Source organism: Oncorhynchus mykiss, chromosome 25 (assembly GCF_057628025.1).
Source record: "Oncorhynchus mykiss isolate SJ-2025 chromosome 25, ASM5762802v1, whole genome shotgun sequence".
Lineage (NCBI taxonomy): Eukaryota > Metazoa > Chordata > Actinopteri > Salmoniformes > Salmonidae > Oncorhynchus > Oncorhynchus mykiss.
In genome coordinates, this window is record NC_143046.1 from 56,179,208 (window position 1) to 56,195,974 (window position 16,767).

At 42.6% G+C, this 16,767-nt stretch overlaps 1 protein-coding gene across 2 annotated transcripts in view; it reads right to left on the reverse strand.

Annotated features, from left to right (window-relative positions):
• Positions 1-14,274, reverse strand: part of adam17a (ADAM metallopeptidase domain 17a) — a 25,348-nt gene extending 11,074 nt beyond the window's left edge. For both annotated transcript variants that reach the window (XM_036963087.2, XM_036963085.2), the window contains exons 1-6: positions 13,778-14,274; positions 7,535-7,667; positions 6,890-7,023; positions 6,693-6,781; positions 6,238-6,406; positions 2,051-2,181 (exon numbers count right to left, since the gene is read on the reverse strand). In XM_036963087.2, coding sequence (XP_036818982.2) covers positions 2,051-2,181; positions 6,238-6,406; positions 6,693-6,781; positions 6,890-7,023; positions 7,535-7,667; positions 13,778-13,883 — 762 coding nt within the window. In that variant the 5' untranslated portion in view covers positions 13,884-14,274. The remainder of the gene's footprint in view (positions 1-2,050; positions 2,182-6,237; positions 6,407-6,692; positions 6,782-6,889; positions 7,024-7,534; positions 7,668-13,777) is intronic.
• Between the last annotated feature and the right edge of the window lie 2,493 nt (positions 14,275-16,767).

Here is a 16,767-nt window from a genome sequence, read left to right on the forward strand (position 1 = left end):
GTCCATGCAACTTATTATGTGACTTGTTAAGCACATTTTTACTTCTGAACTTATTTTTGGCTTGCCGTAACAAAGGGGTTGAATCCTTTTTGACTCAAGACATTTCAGCTTTTCATTTTTAATAAAAAAATAATAAAATCATCCCCTTTGACATTACGGGGTTGTGTGTGTAGGTGAGTGACACAAAATCTCAGTTTAATCCATTTCAAATTCAGGCTGTAACAACAATGTGGAAAAAGTTAAGAGGTCTGAACAGGGTTGTGGGCGGACATTACATTTTGTCAGGCAGTGATTGTCAAGCAAATAACTGCCGGTCTCACGGTAATTTACCGTTAATTAACAAAAGACAAGCCACTGATGCAGACCTTTGGAACATCGACATTTTAAAAAGTCTAATAAATCCATGTAATATAGCCAACACCATCACAATAAATCCATGTAATATAGCCAACACCATCACAATAAATCCATGTAATATAGCCAACACCATCACAATAAATCCATGCAATATAGCCTACACCATCACAATAAATCCATGCAATATAGCCGACACCATCACAATAAATCCATGCAATATAGCCGACACCATCACAATAAATCCATGCAATATAGCCGACACCATCACAATAAATCCATGTAATATAGCCTACACCATCACAATAAATCCATGCAATATAGCCTACACCATCACAATAAATCCATGCAATATAGCCTACACCATCACAATAAATCCATGCAATATAGCCGACACCATCACAATAAATCCATGTAATATAGCCTACACCATCACAATAAATCCATGCAATATAGCCTACGCCATCACAATAAATCCATGCAATATAGCCTACACCATCACAATAAATCCATGCAATATACCCTACACCATCACAATAAATCCATGCAATATAGCCGACACCATCACAATAAATCCATGTAATATAGCCTACACCATCACAATAAATCCATGCAATATAGCCTACACCATCACAATAAATCCATGCAATATAGCCTACACCATCACAATAAATCCATGCAATATAGCCGACACCATCACAATAAATCCATGTAATATAGCCTACACCATCACAATAAATCCATGCAATATAGCCTACGCCATCACAATAAATCCATGCAATATAGCCTACACCATCACAATAAATCCATGCAATATACCCTACACCATCACAATAAATCCATGTAATAGAGCCTACACCATCACAATAAATCCATGACTTATTTTAGACCGGCTGAAAGAAACATGACATGAAGAAAATGTGTATTTCAGAAAAACAGAATAGCATACTCTGAGTTGTCTGTATGTTAGGCCCTGATATGGCTATGCCATATGGCTGTGGGCTACACTAGTTCATTTAGCAGACAAGATTAGCTTAGAATTCCATGCCATTATTTTATAGTATGAAGAATACAATTGAACATAGCTGAATAAAATAGAAAGGATATTTTCCTTCTATCTAGTGCGCCCGTGTTGATCGGTAAACAAAGAAACAGGTCTTCCTATACGCTTCATTTAGAGTTATTTATGCAACTTTAGTTGTGATAAACGTTGGGCTATATGTTTTGATTTTTAATACATGCTAAGGCTGCATGATGTGACTAATGACGATTTGAAAAATGTTGCATAAAATGCATCATCTCTGCTTTGTTTTTGTCGCAGGCGGCACACAGTAGTCTCTCATTCACAATTTCACAAGCACTTGATGATGCCTCGGATTTTTGCGGCCAGTGAATGGAGGATGCTTTCTATACTCATGTTATAAAGAGAAGCAATGGAAAGTTGCGAAATAAATATAGTAGGCCTCGCCTATAGGTCACCCAACAGCCCTAGGTGTGAATACTGTCTGAATGCACTTTACCAAATAATATAGTGCTAATAGGGTTGCTAAATTCTGGTCATTTCCCCAAAAATCACAGTTTATTCCCTCATAATTCCCCAAATCTTCCAACCAGGATTTCTGGAAAACCAGGGAACTTAGGGAAAGTTACTGGAATGTTTCAACCCTAAGTGCCATTAGGTTAAGGGTCCTCTCACAAGGTAGTTGAGTGTGATGCTCTCCTCTCCACGGCCCATGTGTTTGAAGAAGCGGTAGTCGGCCACCAGGGCTAGAGGACAGGTGTTCTTCTTGTGGTTGTGGGCTGCTCTCTTCGCTCTGTGGAGGGAATCTATGGAGAGAGAGGAGAGAGAACGAGAGAGAGAGAACGAGAGAGAGAGAACGAGAGAGAGAGAACGAGAACGAGAGAGAGAGAACGAGAGAGAGAGAACGAGAGAGAGAGAACGAGAGAGAGAGAGAGAGAACGAGAGAGAGAGAACGAGAGAGAGAGAACGAGAGAGAGAGAACGAGAGAGAGAGAACGAGAGAGAGAGAACGAGAGAACGAGAGAACGAGAGAGAGAGAGAGAGAGAACGAGAGAGAGAGAGAACGAGAGAGAGAGAGAGAGAGAACGAGAGAGAGAGAGAGAGAGAGAGAGAGAGAGAGAGAGAGAGAACGAGAGAGAGAGAGAGAGAGAACGAGAGAGAGAGAGAGAGAGAACGAGAGAGAGAGAGAGAGAACGAGAGAGAGAGAGAGAGAGAGAACGAGAGAGAGAGAGAGAGAGAGAGAGAGAGAGAACGAGAGAACGAGAGAGAGCGAGAGAGAGAGAGAGAGAGAACGAGAGAGAGAGAGAGAGAGAGAACGAGAGAGAGAGAGAACGAGAGAGAACGAGAGAGAGAGAGAACGAGAGAGAGAGAGAGAGAGAGAACGAGAGAGAGAGAGAGAGAGAACGAGAGAGAGAGAGAGAGAACGAGAGAGAGAGAGAGAGAGAGAACGAGAGAGAGAGAGAGAACGAGAGAGAGAGAGAGAACGAGAGAGAGAGAGAGAACGAGAGAGAGAACGAGAGAGAGAGAGAGAACGAGAGAGAGAGAGAGAACGAGAGAGAACGAGAGAGAACGAGAGAGAACGAGAGAGAACGAGAGAGAACGAGAGAGAACGAGAGAGAACGAGAGAGAGAGAGAGAGAGAGAGAGAGAGAGAGAGAGAACGAGAGAGAGAGAGAACGAGAGAGAGAAAGAACGAGAGAGAGAAAGAACGAGAGAGAGAAAGAACGAGAGAGAGAAAGAACGAGAGAGAGAAAGAACGAGAGAGAGAAAGAACGAGAGAGAGAAAGAACGAGAGAGAGAAAGAACGAGAGAGAGAAAGAACGAGAGAGAGAAAGAACGAGAGAGAGAAAGAACGAGAGAGAGAAAGAACGAGAGAGAGAAAGAACGAGAGAGAGAAAGAACGAGAGAGAGAAAGAACGAGAGAGAGAGAGAACGAGAGAGAGAGAGAGAACGAGAGAGAGAACGAGAGAGAGAACGAGAGAGAGAACGAGAGAGAGAACGAGAGAGAGAGAGAACGAACGAGAGAGAGAACGAACGAGAGAGAGAACGAACGAGAGAGAGAAAGAACGAGAGAGAGAAAGAACGAGAGAGAGAAAGAACGAGAGAGAGAAAGAACGAGAGAGAGAAAGAACGAGAGAGAGAAAGAACGAGAGAGAGAAAGAACGAGAGAGAGAAAGAACGAGAGAGAGAAAGAACGAGAGAGAGAAAGAACGAGAGAGAGAAAGAACGAGAGAGAGAAAGAACGAGAGAGAGAAAGAACGAGAGAGAGAAAGAACGAGAGAGAGAAAGAACGAGAGAGAGAAAGAACGAGAGAGAGAACGAACAAGAGAGAGAACGAACAAGAGAGAGAACGAGAACGAGAGAGAGAGAACGAGAGAGAGAGAGAGAGAACGAGAGAGAGAGAAGGAGAGAGAGAACGAGAGAAAGAGAACGAGAGAGAGAGAAGGAGAGAGAGAAATAAAACTACTGTAGGATGTCACAGATGGGAGAATGAATGAGGCCACTTCTTCAGTTTCCAACTATTAGATGCCCTTGTTCTCACATTTGATTACGTATGAACTCATTAGAAGCAGTCGTTTTCCTATGACTACAGTGAAAATGAAGGATATATGTCTAGCTGACAAGGCCTTTAATATAGAATACTTTCCAGTGCCGCCAGATTTCCAACTTTGTGTGAAATAAAATGAATCAACATCACTTAGTCTGTTGGAAACTGGCTGTGGCTTGTATGATCCATCATGACATTAATCTAGGGCTGAGCGATATGGCCAAAATATGATATCATGGTATTTTTCAACATTTTGACAGGAATTTATTACAATGGGTGTTTCTCCATTCTGATTGATTTATACTGTTCAATTCAACTTCAACCTAAAATAACTTCCTGCATTTCTATCAATTTCTGCATTTCCTGCACTCATTTGAGATAATGTTCACATTATCCACGATATGGGCAAAAAAAAAACTAGACCTTATTTTTAACCAAATGTTGCAATTGCGATTTAGATCAAAACACTTGGGTGAACTGTTGGAATCATGGGAATTGAATGTTTATTCTAATTCTATAGTTCGAATATAAATAATAGGGGGCACTTTGAATGGTGTTGTTTGACATGACAACGAATGAAAATGCCATGGACAGTTATTGTGACAGAGTAGGAACCAAAGTGATGTTCAGTGTTTCCCTATAATCTTTGGCTACATTAAATCTTTATTCATATAGCCAACATATTCATGCTTCGCCTATTCCTCTTTGATTTAGAAGATACTGTTGCACAAACATGCTGATTTAAGCATCCACCAGTAATGGTATCAGGCTGTATTAGCTAGCTACGTTTGCTCTGACTCAGTACTTTTAATTAGCTAGTTAGCTAGCCACTTAGCCACTAATGCTAATCGCTAGTTAACACAAATTAGTTTAACTTGCTAAGAAAATACAAACTAGCTGTTTGCAGATGTAAGAAACAAATATTGTAATTATAGAACGATTGTGGATTTATATTAAGATCAAAGTGGAAACAACATCGTTGTCATCAACATTGTTGCATGTGCTGCATTGACCATGCAGACTGAACGAAAGTGACTCGTGGTCAAGCAACAACAAATGCGCTCCTGTGACAGGAGGTGGCACTAGGTCTGTGTGGAAAGCGGCATGGAGAGAGAGAGAGAGAGAGAGCTGACTCAAGTAGCGGAGTAAACTATAAAAATGGACGTTACACACGGCGTATCACATTTAACAAACCAAACATTAAAATACCGTTATGGAAGGTAAAGTAAAAACCAAAACCAGTCTGTGCAAAAAATACCAGTATTTTGCCCAGCCCTACATTACTCCCTAATCAAAATAGAAAAGCACTTCTTTTGGAATATAATTTTAATAAACCCCCATTTCAATTTACCTTTAGTTCACTGATTATACTGTAAAATAATAGATTTGGCCCAGCTTAGAAGCCACATAGTATGCATCAATTCAGACTAGCAATGTTATTTCTCTTTCCCTTGTGACTAAATTAATGTTGTACCACACAGTCAGCCCCCCGCCCACCCACACACACCAAGTCATGTGCTCTCCTCTTCTCTACAATATTAATAATTTGGTGGTTATGTGTTTTTTGCATATCCCAACTTCCCTTGAGACACACTCGGAGAGTAGGGTCACGGCCAGGGTCAACCATCAGCTTGCGGATTCGAACAAGCAATCTATCAGCTACTGGCCCAACGCTCTAACCACGAGGCTACCTGCCGCCCATAAGATTCTACTGTAGCGAACCACAGTGTGTGGGTGTACTCACTAGGTCTTTTTCTCCCTTTAGCCACAGCACCGAGAGACCAGCGACACACTGTAGTCCAGCCCACCCGCATTACGTACAAGAGCTCTCATTAATTTGAATGCTTCTTCTGTGGAGATCATTCACCTCCATTCATTTTCCACACAGTGTTTTGAATAGAGGACATTGTCTTGAGGTCCTTAAGATTTTCCCCGGGTCATTGTCATTCTAATGAGCTTCACATTTTACAGGCAGCACAAAGGAATCAGAGCTTTAAATAATACCCTGTTGCCAGTCCATGTATGGAACACAGGTTTTACACATGAAAGGCTTTTATTCATTGTGAGGCTGTGCTGGGACAAGATAAAATGGCTGCCCACCTACCTACCACCTTGTTCTACTCTCCTCCTCCAGGATTCACCATCCTCCCTACCTCCTCACACTATAATGTTCTATAAGGTAGCCTCATATGTTTCTGACTGCTCGTGTAAGTGTACACACTTAAACAAGCAACCCGTATATACGCATGGAACATAAATAAATGGGGCATATACTGTCAAACACACACATATGGTTGCACACACACACTCACTCACCCTCCTGTGCCTCTCCACCTCTAGCGGCCTCTGGCAGTAAGTCCTGGGCCCCAGCGTGGATGTATCCACACACCTTGGGCGAGGCCATGCGGCTGAGGTTCCTGATGTCCTCTGACCGGTACACCAATAGACGACCATCGGGGGACGCCTCGGTGAACCTCCACAGGGGCTGAGGAGAGGGAGGTGGTGGGAGGGGAACGGGGTAAATAGATGGAAGAGAGGATAGGGATGGAGAGAAGGAGGAAGAGGAATGAGAGGGAGGAGAGAGGAAGAAGTGGGTGGAAGAAGTAGGATTGGTTCGATAAAGTCTTCTACCATCACTAGGGCAAAAGCTGGTTTAAACAGCTGATCGTTTTTACTCTCACACACAGTTTAGGCATCACTTTACCAACTGTTTTTAGACACTTTTTCTGGCCTACTTTAAAGCAGTGCTCCTATTTTGGGAGGGCATTTACCTCTACATTGTACTCCGTCTCATCTGTCAGGATGTGGGCCGAGAACTCGTCCCCATCTATGTGTGCCTGCACACGGGAGTGCTCCTCTCCTACACACACACACACAAAATAAAGAGTTTTTAAGGGATTCTACTCACACACACACACACCCATATGGTTATTCCATATGAAACCAACCAAATACCCTAATGACTTACCTACAAGATGTCCGGTAAAGTAGTTCTGCAGCTGAACATCATAGCGGTGCTCCTTCCCTTGCTGATCTACAAACACAGCTTTGAAGTCCTCAGTGAACAAGTCTGTGTTAGTTGTCAAGTAAAGCTTGAAATGTCTGCGGAAGAGAAATGTCAGAGTTTGAGGTTAAGAAACATGAGGAATGTACACATGTTGGTTTACTGGGGGATGTACGTATGTTGGTTTACTGGGGGATGTACATATGTTGGTTTACTGGGGGATGTACATATGTTGGTTTATTGGGGAACGCATGTCTTTTGGTTTATTGAAGATACACATTTTTACTTTGTCAATGGTCGGTCTGTTTCAATTGCACAAAAGCACTGAAAACAAAATGAAGATAAATGCACTTAGTCGTTAGGCAATGGGAAAAGCCATTCCAGTAACAATTTAACACACATATGACCCAGCAGGGAGGACTCGCACCCCAAATGTCATACAATATTTCCTAATATTGCGCCCGAATGTTATGCGAGTAGGTTGGAGCGCCCCATTGAGTAGCATGGAATCTTTGCTGTTTTGTCCTTACATTTGAGTCATTTAGCAGGAGCTCTTATCCAGAGCTTTCAATGTGGAAGTCCCATATGGGAGACCTTGTTCCACCTTACCTCTTGAGGGCGCTGAAGCTGATCAGGCGCTCCAGGTGGGACTGAGTGTGGGCGTCCCTCTTCCTGACCGAGTGATGCTGGAGGCCAGACACGGGTAGCACCTCAAAGTCAGACAGCAACGAACTCAGGGCCTCTGAGAGAAAAGACAGGGTCACAGGGGAGTGAGAGGGACAAACAGGCATAATTGGACTCCCTCGTGTAACACCAATATATAGAAACTGGCAACACAACATCAATGGAATGGCATCAGACACGTGGAAACCTTATGTTTGATGTATTTGATACCATTCCACCCATTCTGTTCCAGCCACTACCACGAGCCGTCCTCCCCAATTAAGGTGCCACCAACCTCCTGTGTCACCAACCCTGGTCCTGGAGAGCTTTAAATGTGCAGGCTTTGGTTCTAACCCAGCACTAACACACCTGATTCGTGTATCCATCTTAGCCTTCCTAATTAGACTATGAAAAGAACTAGACAGTAACCAGGTTTCCATACAACTTCATTTATGCAAGTCAAGTACATCTGATTTTTTTTTAAACGTAATGACAGGCCTGATGGAAACAGAACATTTGTTGGTAAACTTTCCAAATGTCGACAAAGAAAATACCACTAGACAAGGTAGAATATTTTTATGTCTGTAAAACTAAATTATGCGAGAAATGGCAGAGGAAACTATTTTATGCGCAAACATTGATATAATGACCATTATATCGATGTAAACTTGGATACACGCAATGACACGTGGTCCTCCCACTACGACTCATCGGGAAAGCATGCAGTTCATTAGGCTACGGATGAAATCAATTATGATGAACGTCACAGGGTGGTGAAAGTGCAAGGTGATGAGCTTGATGCTGCCAAAAAATATTGAGGGTCTTAAAAATAATATTGCAATTTTGTCCATAATAATCTCATAATGTAGGCTATACCCGTACTGTATATGCAAGCTGTTGGCTAGAGAGCACATGCCAATACTGGAGTGGGCACATTCGCTATACAACACATTTTTTGTGACAAAACCATCAGTAGAGTTGAAATGCAATGGAAACCCATTTAACTTCCAGTTTTTATTCAGCTAGCAGGATTTTAAGTGCAAAAACCTGCTATGCCCTGCGACGAACCATCAAACAGGCAAAGCGTCAATACAGGGCTAAGATTGAATCATACTACACCGGCTCCGACGCTCGTCTTATGTGGCAGGGCTTGCAAACTATTATAGACTACAAAGGGAAGCACAGCCGCGAGCTGCCCAGTGACACGAGCCCACCAGGCGAGTTAAGTCACTTCTATGCTCGCTTTGAGGCAAGCAACACTGAGGCATGCATGAGAGCATTAGCTGTTCCGGGCGACTGTGTGAACCCCCTCTCCATAGCCGACGTGATTTAGACCTTTAAACAGGTCAACATACACAAGGCTGCGGGGCCAGACAGATTACAGGGACGTGTGCTCCGGGCATGTGCTGAACAACTGGCAGGTGTCTTCACCGACATTTTCAACATGTCCCTGATTGAGTCTGTAATACCAACATGTTTCAAGCAGACCACCATAGTCCCTGTGCCCAAGAACACAAAGGCAACCTGCCCAAATGACTACAGATCCGTAGCACTCACGTCCATAGCCATGAAGTACTTTGAAAGGCTGGTAATGGCTCACATCAACACCATTATCCCAGAAACTCTAGACCCACTACCAAAATTGGCCTGACCAACCAGTGCTCCCGCACATTGGCTAACCGGGCTATTTGCATTGTGTCCCACCACACGCCAACCCCTCTTTTTACGCTTCTGCTACTCTCTGTTCTAGAGGTCGACCGATTATGATTTTTCAACGCCGATACCGATTATTGGAGGACCAAAAAAAGCCGCTACCGATTAATTGGACGATTTTTAAAATGTATTTGTAATAATGACAATTACAACAATACTGAATGAACACTTATTTTAACTTAATATAATACATCAATAAAATCAATTTAGTCTCAAATAAATAATGAAACATGTTCAATTTGGTTTAAATAATGTAAAAACAAAGTGTTGGAGAAGAAAGTAAAACTGCAATATGTGCCATGTAAGAAAGCTAACGTTTCAGTTCCTTGCTGAGAACATGAGAACATATGAAAGCTGGTGGTTCCTTTTAACATGAGTCTTCAATATTCCCAGGTAAGAAGTTTTAGGTTGTAGTTATTATAGGAATTATAGGACTATTTCCCTCTATACCATTTGTATTTCATTAACCTTTGACTATTGGATGTTCTTATAGGCACTTTAGTATTGCAAGTCTAACAGTATAGCTTCCGTCCCTCTCCTCGCTCCACCCTGGGCTCGAACCAGGAACACAACGACAACAGCCATCCTCGAAGCAGCGTTACCCATGCAGAGCAAGGGGAACAACCACTCCAAGTCTCAGAGCAAGTGACGTTTGAAACGCTATTAGCTCACACCCCGCTAACTAGCTAGCCATTTCACATCGGTTACACCAGCCTCATCTTGGGAGTTGATAGGCTTGAAGTCATAAACAGCGCAATGCTTGACACACAATGAAGAGCTGCTGGCAAAACGCACGAAAGTGCTGTTTGAATGAATGCTTACGAGCCTGCTGCTGCCTACCACCGCTCAGTCAGATACTTGTATGCTCAGTCAGATTATATGCAATGCAGGACACGCTAGATAATATCTAGTAATATCATCAACCATGTGTAGTTAACTAGTGATTATGATTGATTGTTTTTTATAAGATAAGTTTATTGCTAGCTAGCAATTTACCTAGGCTTACTGCATTCGCGTAACAGGCAGTCAGTCTCCTTGTGGAGTGCAACGAGAGGCAAGTGGTTATAGCGTTGGACTAGTTAACTGTAAGGTTGCAAGTTTGGATCCCCTGAGCTGACAAGGTGAAGATCTGTCGTTCTGCCCCTGAACGAGGCAGTTAACCCACCGTTCCTAGGCCGTCATTGAAAATAAGAATGTGTTCTTAACTGAATTGCCTAGTTAAATAAAGGTAAAATAAAGGTGTAAAAAAAAAATAATAATAATCTGCCAAATCGGTGTTCAAAAATACAGATTTACGATTGTTATGAAAACTTGAAATCAGCCCTAATTAAATCGGCCATTCCGATTAATCGACCGACCTCTACTCTGTTCATCATATATGCATAGTCACTTTAACGATACCTACATGTACATACTACCTCAATAAGCCTGACTGACAGGTGTCTGTGTATAGCCCTGCTACTCTTTTTTCAAATGTATTTTTACTGTTGTTTTATTTCTTTACTTACCTACACACACACCTTTTTTTTGCACCATTGGTTAGAGCCTGTAAGTAAGCATTTCACTGTAAGGTCTACCTACACCTGTTGTATTTGGCACACGTGACAAATAAACTTGGATTTGATTTGCATACCGCCCAAACAGATCCACAGATGATGAAATCTCTATTGCACTCCACACTGCCCTTTCTCACCTGGACAAAAGGAACACTTATGTGGGAATGCTATTAATTTACTACAGCTCAGCGTTCAACACCATAGTACCCTCAAAGCTCATCAATAAGCTAAGGATCCTGGGACTAAACACCTCCCTCGGCAACTGGATACTGGACTTCCTGACAGGCCGCCCCCAGGTGGCAAGGGTAGGTAGCAACACATCTGCCACGCTGATCCTCAACACTGGAGCGCCCCAGGGGTGCATGCTCAGTCTCCTCCTGTACTCCCTGTTCACCCACGACTGCATGGCCAGGCACACACAACAGTTGTAGGCCGGATCACCAACAACGACAAGACAGCCTATAGGGATGAGGTCAGAGACCTGGCCGGGTGGTGCCAGAATAACAACCTATCCCTCAACGTAACCAAGACTAAGGAGATGATTGTGGACTACAGGAAAAGAACGGGCTATCGACGGGGCAGTAGTGGAGCAGGTTGAGAGGTTCAAGTTCCTTGGTGTCAACATCAACAACAAACTAGAATGGTCCAAACACAACAAGATAGTCGTGAAGAGGGCACGACAAAGCCTATTCCCCCTCAGGAAACTAAAAATATTTGGCATGGGTCCTGAGATCCTCAAAAGGTTCTACAGCTGCAACATCGAGAGCATCCTGACTGGTTGCATCACTGCCTGGTACGGCAGAGGGTAGTGCGTACAGCCCAGTACATCACTGGGGCTAAGCTGCCTGCCATCTAGGACCTCTACACCAGACGGTGTCAAAGGAAGGTCCTAAAAATTGTCAAAGACCCCAGCCACAGACTGTTCTCTCTACTATCGCATGGCAAGTGGTACCGGAGTGCCAAGTCTAGGACAAAAAGGCTTCTCAACAGTTTTTACCCCCAAGCCATAAGACTCCTGAAAAGGTAATCAAATGGCTACCCGGACTATTTGCATTGTGTGCTCCCCCCCCAACCCCTCTTTTTACACTGCTGCTACCCTCTGTTTATCATATATGCATAGTCACTTTGGGCCGACCAACCAGTGCTCCCGCACATTGGCTAACCAGGCTATCTGCATTGTGTCCCACCACCCACCAACCCCTCATTAACGCTACTTCTACTCTCTGTTCATCATATATGCATAGTCACTTTAACCATATCTACATGTACATAGAACCTCAATCAGCCTGACTAACCGGTGTCTGTATGTAGCCTCGCTACTTTTATAGCATCACTAATGTATATAGCCTGTCTTTTTACTGTTGTTTTATTTCTTTACTTACCTATTGTTCACCTAATACCTTTTTAGCACTATTGGTTAGAGCATGTAAGTAAGCATTTTTCAGCGCAATTGACAAACTTTGATTTGATGGAAATATCTCCGGTGGAAAAATGCACATATTGTTTTATGCGGATTTTAGAATATTTGCATGAAAATATTTTGCCAATTGGATGGAAACCTAGCTTATCAGGGAGAATCTAAAATGCCCCGGAAAACATTTTCTCTCTGCCCCATGGTAAAATGTGTAGAATTGCAGGAAACTAGCTATGAAACTGAAATGTTCTCTCTGCGCCATGGTAAAACGTGTAGAATTGCAGGAAACTAGCTATGAAACTGTGAAATGTTCTCTCTGCGCCATGGTAAAATGTGTAGAATTGCAGGAAACTAGTTATGAAACTGTGAAATGTTCTCTCTGCGCCATGGTAAAATGTGTAGAATTGCAGGAAACTAGCTATGAAACTGTGAAATGTTCTCTCTGCCCCATGGTAAAATGTGTAGAATTGCAGGAAACTAGCTATGAAACTGTGAAATGTTCTCTCTGCCCCATGGTAAAATGTGTAGAATTGCAGGAAACTAGCTATGAAACTGTGAAATGTTCTCTCTGCGCCATGGTAAAATGTGTTGAATTGCAGAAAATGTGCTTTAAAACAGAAACATTTTGTCTGCGGCCAAGAGGTCCTCTTATTTGGGCCACTGGAGTACACACAAAACCCCATAATGTCAAAGTGGAATTATGGCTTTCGGAATTATTACAAATTAACTAAATGAAAAGCTGAAATGTCTTGAGTCAATAAGTATTAAACACCTTTGCTATGGCAAGCCTAAATAAGTTCAGGAGTAATGGCTGTGATAAAACATAACTAAGGATGGATCAACAACATTGTAGTTACTCCACAATGTTTGCAACAAGGCACTAAAGTAGCACTGCAAAAAACGTGGCAATTCAATTAACTTGTTGTCCTGAATACAAAGTGTTATATTGGGGGCAAATCCAATACAACACATTACTGAATACCACTCTCTGTATTGAAGCATAATGGGCATGCTTGTAATCGTTAAGGACTGGGGAGTTTTTCAGGATAAAATAAATCAAACGTAACGGAGCTATGAACAGGCAAAATCCTACAGGAAAACCTGGTTCCGCCTGCTTTCTACCAGACACTGGGTGATGATTTCTTCCTTTCAGCAGGCCAATAACCTAAAACACAAGGCCAAATATAGTTGCTTACCAAGAAGACTGAATGTTCAGAGTGGGGACAGAGGGCTGCCTCGCTTCTAGTCCTTAACGAAATATCTGCTAACCATGTGTATGTGACCAAATTGGATTGATTTCTTACTGCAGCCAATAGTCGCGCGAATCTTTGCGTGGCGCCAGGGTGTCGTATTGGAAAAGTGATTCTTGCTGATATTCTTTATGGTGCAACAAACTAAGATACAAAAAAAACAGAACTAAAGGCCCGATTTGCATACATTTAACTGACACCTTACCAGCAGCAACATGTCTGCTAGCTAAGTTAGGCGCTAGCGAACGGTACTCACCTAACTCCGGGTCATTTTCCCGTGTTTCTTCCTCAATGGCCCTTGGTTTAATCGCACAATTGACCCAACAAGGAGCCCAAAAGGCCACAAGGACCAAATACTTCATCGTGAGGTTAAAATAGCTTACTCCACCACTGGTGTCATTATCGCAAGTTGTTGATGAATAATGTCAACACTGGACAGCTTGATCAAAATGATTCCTTGACCGCGACTTTATTCGCAAGACTTATAGAGCGCAAAGGTTAAAATGTCTAAAAATGCATTGTAGATTAGACTGAATTTCAATTTCAGTTAGCTACGCCATTCGCTTTGATTTCCAAATGCTACTTCCGATACCGGAAGTTCATTGTTTGGAAAAATAAAAAAAGGAACATCCGCTCAATGACCGTGTTCAGAGATACTTTTGAGGAGATGGGAAACTCCAGTGGATTCGCATTAAGGCCCACTGTGTACGTTTCCCGTAAATTGGCAATGGGCCGGGCCGCGTGGTGCATTCTGGGTACACCCGGCAAGGTGACGTCTCCTTCAAGGAGTAATTGGGCACTAGCACAAAACCCCAACATGAGCACGAATTACGTGAACAAGAAGCTCAACATTACAAATATTTTCCAGGATTTGAGATAATTAACTTGTCCTATGTAATATATTATAGCTTTGAAATAGTGACATTATGTTCTTTCAAGGAAAATAGGCAGGTTTCTCGACTCATAGACATATTCTGACTCGGTGGAGGCTGCTGAGTGGAGGACGCTCATAATAATGGCATCAAACACATGGAAACCTTATGTTTGATGTATTTGATACCATTCCACCTATTGCGCTCCAGCCACTACCACGAGCCCGTTCTCCTCCAATTAAAGTGCCACCAACCTCATGTGCCTGACTTTGAGATAATTATAACATGTCCTTAGGGGTGTGTGCTGTTCACCCACGACTGCATGGCCAAACAACTCTAACACCATCAGTAAGTTTGCTGACGACACAACAGTAGTAGGCCTGATCGCCGACAATTATGAGACAGCCTATAAGGAGGAGGTCAGAGACCTGGCAGTGTGGTGCCAGGACAACAATCTCTCACTCAATTTGCAAGACAAAGGAGGTGATCGTGGACTACAGGAAAAGGTGGGCCGAACAGGCCCCCATTAACATTGACGGGGCTGTAGTGGAGCGGGTTGAGAGTTTTAAGTTTCTTGGTGTCCACATCACCAATGAACTCTCATGGTCCAAACACGTCAAGTCAGTCGTGAAGAGGGCACGGCAACACCTTTTCCCCCTCAGGAGACTGAAAAGATTTGACATGGGTCCCCAGATACTCAAAACGTTCTACAGTTGCACCATCAAGAGCATCCTGACCAGTTGCATCACTGCCTGGTATGGCAACTGTTCAGCATCTGACCATAAGGCGCTACAGACGGTAGTGCGTATAAACCAGTACATCACTGGGGCCAAGCTTCCTGCCATCCTGGACCTATATAGAAGGTCTAGGACCAAAAGGCTTCTACCCCCAAGCCATAAAACTGCTGAGCAATTAATCAAATGACCATCAGACTATATAGCCTCGTTATTGTTATTTTTTTGTGTTACTTTTTATTATTTCTTCAGTTTATTTGGAAAATATTTTCTTAACTCTTTCTTGAACTGCACTGTTGGTTAAGGGCTTGTAAAGTAAGCATTTCACGGTAAGGTCTACTCCATATGTTGTATTCGGCGCATGTGACAAATACAGTTTGATTTGAATTGTAGTGTCGCATAGCTTTGAAATCGTGTTTCTCGACTCATTTGTCCCATTCACGTGCTAGCGTATTCACGTGCTAGTCGGAACAATTAAGGTTTCCTAGTTCCCACTAGCATCTGAAAGCGACAAGTCATTCCCTGACTTTTAGAAGGGATAACGTGACAATTAGTTTAGAAACCGCTTGAAGCAGCATGACAACATGAACGCAATTGGTTGACATTCTGCTGGGCGGAGCATTATACGTTTCACCATTAATTTCCTTCTGGGATTCTTATGACGCTTTCACGACAACTGGGATCTCGGAAAAAACTAGGTCAAATCATGACGTCAGTGATCTTCAGGTCGGAACACCGGAACTTTAGAAAGTTGCCCCAGTTTCCGACTTGGCATTCCGAGTTGAATAGCCGTTCAAAACCATTTTCCCAGTATGAGGTCGTCTTTACGAGTTCCCAGTTGTCTTGAACGCACTGAAGTCGGATGTCAGAGATTTCCGAGTTGTTCTGAACACGTCGTTGTCTCCTCCTTTTCTAATATATCTGCGGCATTTCGCTCCAGATGCGTCAGAGCAAAGGGCAGATAAAAATATCCTCTTTTGACAAATAAAAATGTCTTCACAAAATGATGCTGAGGGAACATTTATGACAGGGAATGTGTATCATACTCATGATGCACCCGCAGCAGGTCTATGGCATGGGCTAGTTATTATCAAAAGGTTGGGTCACATTGACTTAGTGTATTAGGGCTCCAATCATCACTCTTCTCAAAATTAATCTATCATGTATTTTTTCTGTATTTTATTATGATCCCTGTTGCAAAAGCAGCAGTTACTCTTCCTGGGGTCCACACAAAAACATGACATAATACAGAACGTTAATAGACAAGGACAGCTCAAGGACATAACTACATACATTTAACTGCACACAGCCTACATATCAATACATACACACAATATCTAGGTAGGTCAAAACAAGTTTGCTGTTCGTTTTTGCAACATGAGAAGGAAAGTCCATGCAATAACGTCTCTATATATATACACACTACTCTACACTTTGAATTTGTTTTGGAGACTTTGAAAAGACCCCTGGTGGCATGACTGGTGGGTTAAGTGTGTGTGTCAGAGCGGTGTGTAAATTGACTATGCAAACAACTCAGAATTAACATTGTTTCTTATACAAAGTAGTGATGCAGTAAGTCGCTCCTCAACTCTTAGCCAGAGACTGGCATGCATAGTATTTCTATTAGCCCTCTGATCACA